The sequence below is a fragment of the Phascolarctos cinereus genome, unplaced genomic scaffold (genome assembly GCF_003287225.1).
Source record: "Phascolarctos cinereus isolate Bilbo 61053 unplaced genomic scaffold, phaCin_HiC Scaffold_3;HRSCAF=262, whole genome shotgun sequence".
Classification (NCBI taxonomy): Eukaryota; Metazoa; Chordata; class Mammalia; order Diprotodontia; family Phascolarctidae; genus Phascolarctos; species Phascolarctos cinereus.
Genome location: NW_027555736.1, coordinates 59,035,011 through 59,047,443, shown reverse-complemented (window position 1 = coordinate 59,047,443; position 12,433 = coordinate 59,035,011). Strand labels below are relative to the sequence as shown.

General features: G+C 42.7%; 1 protein-coding gene across 8 annotated transcripts in view; it reads right to left on the bottom strand.

Annotated features, from left to right (window-relative positions):
• ZMIZ1 (zinc finger MIZ-type containing 1) overlaps positions 1-12,433 on the bottom strand; it is a 449,347-nt gene that overhangs the window by 196,827 nt on the left and 240,087 nt on the right. For all 8 annotated transcript variants that reach the window (XM_078150873.1, XM_078150871.1, XM_021005985.2 and 5 more), the window contains one exon: positions 1,502-1,612. In XM_078150873.1, coding sequence (XP_078006999.1) covers positions 1,502-1,561 — 60 coding nt within the window. In that variant the 5' untranslated portion in view covers positions 1,562-1,612. The remainder of the gene's footprint in view (positions 1-1,501; positions 1,613-12,433) is intronic.

Below are 12,433 nucleotides of genomic sequence, written 5' to 3'. Positions count from 1 at the left end.
TTAAGCAGTTTGCCTAAGGTCAACAATATTAGTACATGTCAGAGTTGGGATTCAAACCCAGGCTTCTCCTGCTTCCAACCCTGCCCCCTTTTACTACAAAAGAAACAATGTTTGATGAATTCCATTGAGTGAGGGAGTATCTCCTTTGGGGGTGCTTACTGTGGGTGTGCTGCAGAACCCTCCAGAGTCAAACATCCATCTATATATAGATAGTGTGGGTGGGAGAGTGTGGCTGGTTTACTGTATTCTGTTCCCACTCTGAAGCATGTCTAAATCCTGCTGGTAGAACCAGAGAAACCTGGTACAGGGGATGAAAGACAGTCTGTGACTATCACACATTTTCCTTCATAGTCAAGGATAATGTGCTATGGTGATAAGCTTATCCAGGCATCTCTTGCTCCACAATGTCCTATAATTACCCTGTCTGAACAGCCTGACAGGGAGTGGTGAGGGCAAGGGAAGACCTCTGCTAAACTGATAGACAGGGTATAACCTCTGAAGTAAAATAAGTTCAATGGTAGACAAACTACCAGAAGGCAAAGTTTGACAAAAGTTTGCATAAAAATAGATATCTGGGGATTTTAGTGGCACCGCAAGCTCAAAGAAGAGTCAAGGTTGTGGCCTGGAAGCCAAAAAAAAGATAGTGCAACCAGAGGCTGCATTAATACATACATGGGGTACAAACTGCAGAGATGATGGTCCTCTATAGGAAGACTACCTCTGGGGTACCATGCTCAATTTCAGGAAAGACATTGAGAAGCTGGAACATGCGCAGAAGAGGATGGCTAGAATGGCCGGAGGACTGGGGACCATGGCCATATGAGTGAGGATTGAAGGAAGTGTGGAATGTTCAGCTGGAGAAGAGACCTTGTTGGGAGTGTCTGGGTGGGATGGCCTAGAATTTCTGGAATGGAAGAAAGGTCCTATAACCTCTTGGGAAGTATCTACATTATCCCAGAAGAATTATAAATGGACTTCAATTTACATAATTGATGCCTTCTTAAAAAGCTCTTCTTAGAGCAAATTTTGTTGAACCAAATTACACTTCAAATGTTCCAGAAGGACTTATTATTAATGGAATCCTGGGTTGATGTGATTGGTCAAGAGAGAATAATACCTGGCAGCATTGCCCCCATAGCACTAGCTGGCATCTCTGACATCTGGAGATGGAATGTAGTCACAATCCATGCCAAACTAGGCAATTCCTTCCCACCAAATAAGGAAAACTTTCCACCACCCAAGTCCCATGAGCCATGGAACCTGCCTGGTTGGTATCCTTTCAGGCCAATGTCTGTCCTTGGTGCTAGACCCCCCCCCAGATAGGAAAAAAAGAAAGCTCTGGAGAGTCCAGTCCTACCCCCGCCACACCTGAGAGCCTCTGCTGTTTCACACAGTCCCCAAAGTAGAGAGCTAGTTCCATGTCTACACCCTCTCTCTTTCTCTGTTGCTACCCCCAACCCCACTTCTGCTTCTCCAACTGCCTGCCAGTGTCCAGCAGTACCTGCTTTATGCACTGCAGCCGATCATTGGTCTGCTGTATATGCCGGTCCATAGAATTCATTCTGATTGTCTCCTCTTGCCTTCTACCTGAAAGCCATTCACTTTTTCCAGCCTGTGGGAAGAGAGAGAAAGAGAAGAGATCATCACCCAGGGCTATTTCTACCCAGATCTGACCCCTTTCCTCACCTCCTATAGGAACCTTCCCTTCTCTTCCCAAAACAGGGCACACCCCGAGGGTGGAAATCCTACAAACCGGTACAGCAAAAACTTTCCCTCAAGTTACTTAAGGACACCTGGGTAGGGAGAGCAGACTGTAAGTCAGAGCTTCTGCACTGCTGTGACAATGGCTCTTTCCCTCAGCACTTCACACACACACACACACACACACACACACACACACACACACACACACACACACACCCCACCCGGGCAGGGAGAGGTGAACAGCACGATGTCTCACCTGCCTATCTGTTATGCACACAGACACTGGGGATGCAAAGACAAAAATTCAATACTACCTACCCTCAAGGAGTCTGCATTCTTTCAAAGAAGAAAACTTGTATGTGCTTAGCGGAATATGACATGTATACAAGGGAAATTGGGGAGCAAGGGCTTTAGCAGCTAGGTGTGGTGACGGGAGTCTATCAGGAAAGATTTTATGGCTGAATCTTGAAGAAGAAAGGGAGCCAATGAGGCCAAGATGAGGGAAATGGAGAGGGAGAGGTGAGAGAAGACAGAGGAAGGTTGGAGAAGCACAACGTGGCAAGATGGTGGAAGGTCCTTGAACACCCCCAGCCTTAGGAGTTTAAATGGTATTCTAAAGGATACAGGAAGCCATTTATTTCCAGGACTGGGAGTGAAAAGATAAAAGCCTCAGGTTAGGAAGGATAATTGGGAAACATCAAGCCAGATGAATAGGGAGGGGTACAGAATGGAGGCTGGGAAGAGTCAAGTGGGAGGTGATAAGGGCCTGCATTTAAATGCGTGTGTCTCCTATCTACCCAGCTAGTCTAGAAGGCCTCAGAGAGCCGGGCCAGTATGCTTTTATTTCTTGGGTTTCCTCCCATATTGCCAAGAAAAAGGCTCCATGCCCAGCAGGGGCTCATTACCTAAGACTGAAAAGAGAGTTTGTGGGACTGAGGAGTGGGAGGTGGTTCGAAGGCACCTTCTTTGGGGTCAGTTTACAGGCCCTCAGGCCAGGGATGAGGGAGGATGGGGTGGGGGTGGTAAAGAGGGAAGGTAGAAGGACATTCTCCCACCAAATCTGCCCTGAGGGAACGCCCCCTTTTCTAATGCAAAGTCAAGTTTCCCTCCTCTCCTCCATTCCCCAGGGGTGTTTATGGCCCTGGGCACCAATTAAAGAGGACTTATTTACATATTCATGAGATTTAGAGGGCTCCAGTCTATCGGTTTTAAGGGGGAGGGTAACAGATGTATTGACCTGCCAAACAAAGCCTTCCTGTCCAAAAGGTCCCCAAACACTAAGGGTTAGGAAGCCTACTTCTTCCTTTAAATACAAGCGAACAGGAATGGGGATTGGAGGGTGAGGGTACAAAGATGGCCGGGGGGGGGGAACAAATGCCTTAATCCTACACATTTCTGCCCCCCTCCTCCCGCCATGATTACCATCTCCCACCTCTCCTCAGGAGAGAGAGGTTTCAGTCTAGACAAAAGATCCACTGCTTACTCTATATAACCAGCAGAGGTCGCTGTTTACAAACTCAGCCAGGCTCCCCACCCTACTCCCATCCAACCTGCATTGAACAGTTAGATCTTCTGGCTGGGAAGAAGATGCTCCCATCTCAGATGGCCCTCTCCCCCGCCCTCCTCACCGGGATACTTCAGAAAAAAAAGTGTAGACAAGTTCTGGCTCGGCCTCTAAGTATATGACCAGGGCCACTTAACCTTTCTCTGAGCCTCAGTCATTTCTCTATCCATCAATGATTATTAGTCATGTGTTAAATGAAAGGACTGGACAAGATAATTTTTAAGGTCTCTTGTAGCTTTAAATTGTTGATGCTGGAGGTGACTGGCCTCAGTCTGTCCTGCAGACCAGATCAGGGAGAAACTCTTTTAATCATCATCCCTCTTCCTGCCCCCCCCATTCATTCAACATATATCTGAGCAGAACCTATGGCATTCAAGACACAATAGGAGACACAATTCAATTCCACTCAATTCAATTGAATAAATGTTAAGACCTTATGATGTACAAGGTGCTGGTCTAGGTGACTGGGAAAAAAACCAAACTCACAGCAAAAGAGTCTCTGTCCTTTAAAAAGCTTACGTTTTACTTGAGAACAGTGAACAGATATGTGTAATGTCATAGGGTAGGGTGTGAGGGGGGCAAAAGAGAGATAGCTATGGGTGTAATGGAAGGAATGCTGAATGGGGTGTACATTTCCACACAAATTGGAATCCCTGCTCTGCTCTTTACTAGCTTCTTATATTATAAGAGCATAGATTTAGAACAGAGAGCACTGGAATGCATCTGTTTGTGGGTTTTTTAAAAAATCTTTTGCTTTTACCCTACCTACATTTCCCAAGACATCTCCCCTTCCTCTCCCTCCCAGAGGAGGAGAGGAAAATATATTATATTTTCTTATAATAAAGAAAAAGAAACTGTTCAAGAAAACTAATCAACACATGCAAAGAACCTGCCAGTCTCTATAGGGTGACCCACTCCTAGTCCTATACCTCTCCAAAGAAGGAACTGGGTACTTTCTTATATCTTGTCTTTGGGGCCAAGCCTGGTCATGACAATCTCATGACAATTTCAATTATTTTATTATTCTTTCTGCTCACGTGCTTCTAATTGGGCATACTGATTTCCTGCTTCTGATGATTTCACTTTGCATCAATTCATGTCTTTTCCTGCTGTACCACATTTCTCATTTTTTACAGCACAGTAATATTCCATCACATTCATATACTACAAGTTGTATAGCCATTCTCCTTAGTTGGACATCTACTTTATTTCCACTTCTTCACTACTAATAACATCTTGCATTTCTGTAGCACTTAATTTATGTAGCACTTTAAGAATGGCAAAGTATATTATCTCATAACAGCTCTGTGAGGTAAGTGCTATTATTATCCCCATTTTATAGATGAGGAAATTTAGGCAGCTAGAAGCTATGCTCAGAGTCATTCAGCTACTAAGTGCCTGAGGCTGGACTGAACTCGGATTCTCCTAACTTTCAGTCCAGGTCTTCTTGACTCTTGGTCCAGACCAAATAGTGAGGCAACAAATATTTTGGAGAAAGAGGAAAGTTTGCTTGTCTGTTTTCTGTCAATGATCTCTCCTTGGAGAATCTGCCTAGCAGGGAAATCTCTGGGTCAAAGGGTTTGCACATCTTCCTCACTTTCTTTGTATAATGCCTAATGCCTTTTCAGAATGGGAGGATTCATTCAAAGTTCCAACAAGATTTCACTAGGAGTGCCCAAATTCTCTAACTTCAACTATTCCCAATTTATGTCATTTTTTGCCAATTTGTGGATGTGACATATATCTTCAGAGAGGTTTTAATTTGCATCTTTTATGATTAGTGATTTGGAGCATTATATGGTTGTTAATAGTTCGCAGTTCTTTTGAGAAATGTTCATATCTTTTGACCACTAATCTACTGGAGAAAGGCTTTTGGTCTTATATATTTCTGTTAGTTGCTGATATATCCTTGATATTAGACCCTTATCGGAGACAGGTGATACAAAGATTTTTTCCCAGGCAATGGCTTCCCTTCTTATCTTACTTTATTAATTGTCTTCCTGCAAAAAGCTTTCCAATCTCATGTTAACTGTAATTACCTATTCCATCTTTTTAAATTCATTTAATAAAGGAAGAAACTGTTACCCATAGGACTTGCAGGTGATAGACTGCAGAACCAGGATTTGAACCCAAGTCTAATTCTAAATCTAATCCACTTTTCATTGCATGATAAGGCCTCCTGGGGCAAGTAACTTCCCTTCTCATTTTCCTCCTCTGTAAAATGAGGAGAATGGACTGGATCCTTTTCAATTCCTGTCCATGCTAAGTCCTAACACCCAGTAAGATGCAAACAAAATGCTCCAGGAAAATGTGAGGAGGGAGGGAACATTTTTAGCACCTATTGAGCTTAAAAGAGGTAAGACATAAATGGAACCTGAGAGCCAAAGTGAGAGTTTCACCCGCAGGTCTTTTAAAATAGGAATCACAACTTATATGAGGCCTTAGCCACAATCTGTTTTGAAAGCAGGGGAAATGGACAAGTTGACTTCTGGAGATTCTCTGGTGGGAGAAGTTGGGAAGCAGGTGGCTTGGGCTGTCAAGATTTACTTTCTGGTGTTGGAGATAATGTGAGGGATAGGGTGAAAGGGGGTGGGGTTGGGAGGAGAAACATTACTATTTCAGGTAGAATATAATGGGCCATTTTTAAAAAAATCTATAAAGGATAAAATGTCTGGCTGATTAGAAAGGCATTGGCAAAGAAGGTGACATTTTTAAACTTGAGAGATTAATGGTGTAAAAAGGGGGTGAGTAATAGCCATTAACACCAATAATGGATGGTATTGGTAGCAAATGCTTTAAGATAAAAATTGGCTTTGGAGGAAGAGCTGGGATATGTTTTCAGTACTTTCAGTAGAAGGGAAATCATTCTATCTCCATCTTCTCTCCTTCCCCCTGCCGAGGACAGGAAGGAAGAAAGCCCTTCTCTAATGGGGGGCTGGGTAAATTCAGGGGCCAGAAGAGTGGGGGAGAGCTGATGATAACAAGGTGTCTAAGTGTGAAGGGGAGATGGCCGAAAGCATGGCCAAGCTTCCTGAATCATTCTTCCTGAGAGGCTCTTTCCTCATAGCTGATGCTTATTTATTCTCTGTTTATCTGAATACTATCACCTATCCCTCAAAGCTTAGTTAAAGATCGGTCTCTTTGAAGGAGCTTTCTTTGACAGTACTGGTCCTGCCCACACTGATCTCCTAAAAGCCATTATTGTTTGCATTACTCATTGGGAAAGGGACTGGACCTGTAATTTCATAGGTACAGAGCAGAGATGTGAACTACTGCACACAATGCTCAAGGCACTCCCTAATGCTACCCCAACCAGATTAAAATGAATTTAGGAAATTAACAAAATAAATAAAAATACAATTGAACATAGATAATGTTAACATGTGGTTTTCTAAGATAATATGCAGCCCACAGGGATCCTTATATATGGTTTAATGTTTTTTTTTAACATCTTTTTTTTTTAAACATCATTGGTATAGGGAACTCCCATGCAAAAAAAAGGCCCTTTTTTTTGGAGCCAGAAGATTTGTGTTTGGATATCCTCCCTTTGATTTACTGATCCTGAGTGAAATGATTGGCCTCTGTGGTTCGAGGGTTCATCTGTGAAATGGGAATAGTAATACACTTCTTCACAGGGTTATTGTGAAGAGCAAACGAGATGTTATGTGTAAAGATGATTCTCAAAAGAACAGGTCAGCACCTTCTTTGAAACTTATGGTCTTAAGAGCTGTCTAGAACATTAGGAAGTTAAATGATTTGCCCAGGGTCTCATAGCCATTATGTGTTAGAGGGACTTGGCCTCAGGTGGTCCTGCCTTGGAGGTCAGGTCTCCAACCCTTACTCTTAACTTTTATATAGGACCATTTATTTATAAAATATGTATATTATCTTCCTAAGTAGGCTGTAGACTCCTTGAGGGTAGGGGCCATGTCTATTCCCCTCCTCTCTCCCAGGAGCTAACAATGGTGTAGGCATAGAATGGTTTCTTCATATGTCTGTCTCTTGCATGATCAAAGTGGGAGAAGAAGTACAAAGTACTAAGGAAATAATTTGTCTCTTGTGGGTTGATTTTCTCAGAATCCCAGAATCCCAGGATTAGAAGGGAGCTTGGGGGCTAACCGGTCCGACTTGCACCCAAACAAGCAGCCTCTCTGTGCCATGACAGGCACATAGCCATCCACCTTTTGCTGAAAAGCCTTGAGTAAGTGAGGACCCTACTAGAGGGAAACTATTCTAACTCTGGACAGAGTTAACTGCTTCCTCATAGCAAATTTAAATTTGCCTCCTGGCAACTTGCTCTCAGTTTTACCCTCTGACATCATGCTGAAGAAGCTTAATCCTCTTCTAAGTCATGTCAAAAAGCACATATGAAATGCCTACTGTGTGCTGGGCACTGTGCTAAGGATACAAAGAAAGGCAAAAACTCTCTCTCTCTCTCTCTCTCTCTCTCACAGCAACACCACCACCACCAGTCCTTGCCTTCAAGCTCACAGTCCAAAGGGGGAGACAATATACATACAACTATGTATAAACAAGGTATATAAAATACCAACTGGGGGGAGTTTCAAAGGGAAGGCGCTCATTTTAAAGAAGACTGAGAAAGGCTTTTTGTGGAAGATGGCCCTTGACCAAGACCTGAAGGAAGCCAAGAGGGAGAGAATTCCAGGGACGGAAGACAGCTAGCGGAAACCCTTGGAGTTGGGAGATGGAGTGCAGATAAAGGCACAGATGGAATGCTATTGTGTCCGAAGATGACACTAAGCTGGGAGTGAGAGCCAACCTATGGGATGAGAGTCGGGATTCAAAAAGAAGCTGATAGCCTAGAGAATGGGGCATGATATCTTTTGATAATTTTTTACCATTCCCCTTTGGGGGGGGGGTTCAGTGACAGAAAAAGAAACACATTGTGCTTTACAATTTATAAATCATCCTTACACATAACATCTCGTTTGCTCTTTACAATAACCCTGTGAAGAAGTGTATTACTATTCCCATTTCACAGATGAACCCTCGAACCACAGAGGCCAATCATTTACTCAGGATCAGTAAATCAAAGGGAGGATATCCACTCACAAATCTTCTGGCTCCAAATCTAATGATTCTCTACCACACTGAGTGTCATACTCCTAGCTCCCAATAAATCATACATAAGGATCCCTGTGGGCTACAGTGACTTAGAAAACCACATATTAACATTATCTATGTTCTATAGTATTTCTATTAAACATTTACTAATTATAGTTTAACTTGATTCAGGTCCCAAACTAGAGTCCAGTGTGTCTGACATCCCTGCTTGACTCCACAGCAGGCTATCACCTCTGTGATATAAAAGAAGAACAATAATTTACCCAAAATCATTCAACTAGTTAAGTGATACTGTCAGAACTAGAACTCAGATCTTTAGATTCTAAGTCCTACACTCTCTGCACTGCATCACAGGAACCCCAAGTTTATACTTGCTCAAGGTAGCAGTGGGCTCAATAGATTTTCTCTGTCAAATATTTCCCTGGACAGATACTTGGTAAAGAGCAGGGGAAGAGGACTTTCCTAAGCTAGAATTTGGCTATAGTTTCAACAGATTCTCTTTACCCAGTGGAAAGCTTGGAAGACAAACAAATTGCTGGCAAACGCTTTTGTTATGTGCTGGAGACGGTGTCTGTTCAATCAGATAAAAGAGAATAGCATGCTCATGTCTCCAGGATGCCAGTCACCAGAGGAGCCAGACCCCACTCTCCCTTTTCCTTCTGTGTGTCAACGTGACTGCTTTCACCTCCTCTGTTGGCTGGATAACTCCCTACATTGTCCTTTTCCTAGCCTTTTCATCTCTGATCAAAGTGGATTCTCACACAAACTGTGAGGTAGGAAGAATCAGTATTACCATTCCCATTTTCCAGATGAGAAACCTGATGCCCATAGAGATGGACTGGTGTGTCTAAGCGCCCCCATCATCACATCATACACACACACACACACACACACACACACACACACATACATATATAGACACACATGTATATATACAAACACATATATACATATACATATGGATTGTTCTTATTATCATCTTGTTTTCTCTTTTTTGAGGTGGATATCTTGCTTTTATATAATCAATGTTCTTTGGACTACCACAAAAAGGTGTAAAATGATTGCTTTTGGTAACTGAATGAAAACACTGGGGTGTAAGCTCATCTTTTGGACAATTTTAGTAGCAGCTTATTGTTTGACATCTTGATGTTCTCTGCCCCCTAACACACACACACACACACACACACACACACACACACACATTTTGTTTCCCTTCTTAAAAGGTAACTGATCAGAGGGAAACTGGGGAAGTAGGAAGAATTCAATTCAATTCAATAAGCATTAAGTGCCTGCTATGTATAAGTAGATATTAAGATAAGAGATGACAAAGATAGGTACCATCTAATGGGAGGGGACTGGATATGTACTAATGGGGAGAAAAGAGAGATGCAAAGTACTCTAGAAAAATGGTAGGAGGGAGGGATCCCTTGGGGGGAAGGGGAAAAGAAAGCAATGAAGCTACCTGAGGCTTAGTGGTTGAGGCAGGCCACCTGATTCCTGAGCACAGGTGATTTAAAATGGAGACTTTCCTACCCAAGTTCCATCTGAGGTTGGAGAAATAATAAAAGATATAAATCTTGTTTTAAGCTCAGCATTTTTTAGTTGCTTCCCCCCACCATGGGGGAGTCAGCCTGAACCACTGGAAAGAGCCCTGGTTTGGGAGTTCAAAGGATTTGTACTCAAACCTTGGCTCTTATCTAACTACATCTGTATGATCAATTTCCCTCATGGGACTTGGTCTTCCTCATCTGTAAAATGAAAAAGCTGGACCATTTTCCTTTCAATTCTAAGACCCTATGAATGAGAAGTTTCTTGAGTGTCCACACTCCAAATTTAGTGTAGTCCTGTCTTACCTTAACTGTCATCTATTCTACCACTCACTCCATTCTACAGACCCTCTGTTGCATCAACAGGGTCCTACTTTCCTACTGTGTGACTTTACTTATGGTGCTCCCCATCTTCACCCCACCCTGGAAAGTCTATCCTGCTCATCCACATTCTATGTGTTGCCAGTAGATAAGTATCAGCTTGAGCTCTATGACCTGAGCTCATTTTCTCATCCATAATATGGGGTAAGAATGTGTACCTTATTTCACCTCTCTCACAGGATATCATGATGTATCAGGATGTGGAAATGAGGACATGGATATGAATCTACTTTTTAAATCACAGAGTTCAATAGGAATGTATTATGATCCATCCTTCAAAGCCCAATTCAATTCCAACCTACATGAAGTCTTCTCTGACCATTCTAGCCACGGGGATTTCTATCTCTTCCTTTATGAACCTCACTTCCTTCTCATACTAACATTATCTTCCCTGGTTAGTTTTCTATTTTATGATTAGTCTTTTATCCTCACCTAGATGATAAAGTCAATGGGGGCTCTATAGCATCTAGCTACAAAATGACTGGATCACCGCATTAATGAGGGGATTCAACTAGGGGGCCTCTGAGGTCCCTTCTTGCTCTGATCTCTGATTACTAAGGATTACTAGACTATGCTTGAGCACGTCTGGGTTTCAATCTTGACTGTGCCGTTTATAAGACGTGTGACCTTAGGTCAGTCACTTAACTTCCTTAGGCTCCATTTTTAAAACGGAGATGGTGATCTCTGCTTTGCCCTTCCTACCTCACAGGGCGATTTTAAGGATCAAATGATGGGTGAGACTACAAAGAACTGTAATTCAAATGCAGGGTATTAAGATGATCAATAATACAGTGGCACAATTTGATGTCAAGATCTGGAATCAAATGCCATCCTTGCCACTTACTGGGTGGTATGTCCTTGGGCAAGTCATGACTTTTTGAGCCTTAATCCTTTCCTCTTCTGGGAAGTGGAATGTCACAAGACTTACTGGCTGGGGCTGTGTGGGGATTGAATGAGAAAAACATCCTTGTTTCTAACCATTTCCATTGTAAAAAAGCCCACATCTGAAAAGAGCACCCCTTCCATATGTATGATTCTTTGTAAACCATAAAATATTATATGAATGCAAGCCGTTATTGTTTCTTTATATCCCCCCAGTGCCCTGACTAACAGGTGCTGAATAAATATTTTATTGATTCAGAAAGGGCTGGAACCCAGGACTGGTGCAGAACTCTTTCTATTATACAATAAATAAGCCACCAGTGGCCGCTCTGGATGCTAGATGGGACAGGAACTAAAGACACATACACACACAAAACTGGCTTTGCTGAGTTTCTCCGATTCATTCCCCCTTATCCTCCTCCCTCCTCTTACTTTGTATGAGTACCAATGGATTCAAGGAAAGAGGCAAAGGTTTCTTTTTCTCTATTTCTTTCATTCAGAAGACATTCTTTCATTCATTGTTCAGAAAACAAAGCAGGTGTGAATTGGGCATTGTGGAGTTAAGTGGTAGGGACCGGTGGCTATTGTTGGCACTGGTATGGGGATTGGGGATGGGGCAAGTGCTTTAGAAATCTGGTCTAGGGAAAAACTCAGTACAGGCAGCTAGATGGAGCAATGTATGGAATACCAGGATGGAGTCAGGAAGGCCTGAATTCAGATCTGACCTCAAGACACTTAGTAGCTGTGGGACTCTGGGCAAATCACTTTACCTCTGCTTGCCTCAGTTTCTCCATCTGTAAAATGGGAATAATAATAGCACCTACCTCCCAGGGTTGTTATGAAGATCAAATAAGATAATAATTGTAAAGCACTTAGCACAGTGGCCGGCACATAGCAAGTAAGCTCTATTTAAATGTAAGCTCTTATCACTTCTACTATCATTATTATTATTACATTAAGAAGAGTTAGACAGGGACAACACCATGGGGTGACTAGAGAGGGCAGAACCAGTGGAAGCCTAGGAGTTTCTCCCTCATCATCACCACAGCTCATCTTTAGCAGAGGCAGAAAGTGATGGGAGGGAGAAAGGGTGGTGGTCACTAGTCTTCTGGTACCAGAAAATGCCAATTTGGATAGCTCATTTATCTCCTCCTCTCTACTCAATAACATTCAAAAACCCTCTATTGTCTGAACTCTCCTTTCCCCCTTTTGCTCTGAAGGCCCACTCAGATGTGGACTCCATGCTGCCTAGCTCTTTTTTGCTCCCCAA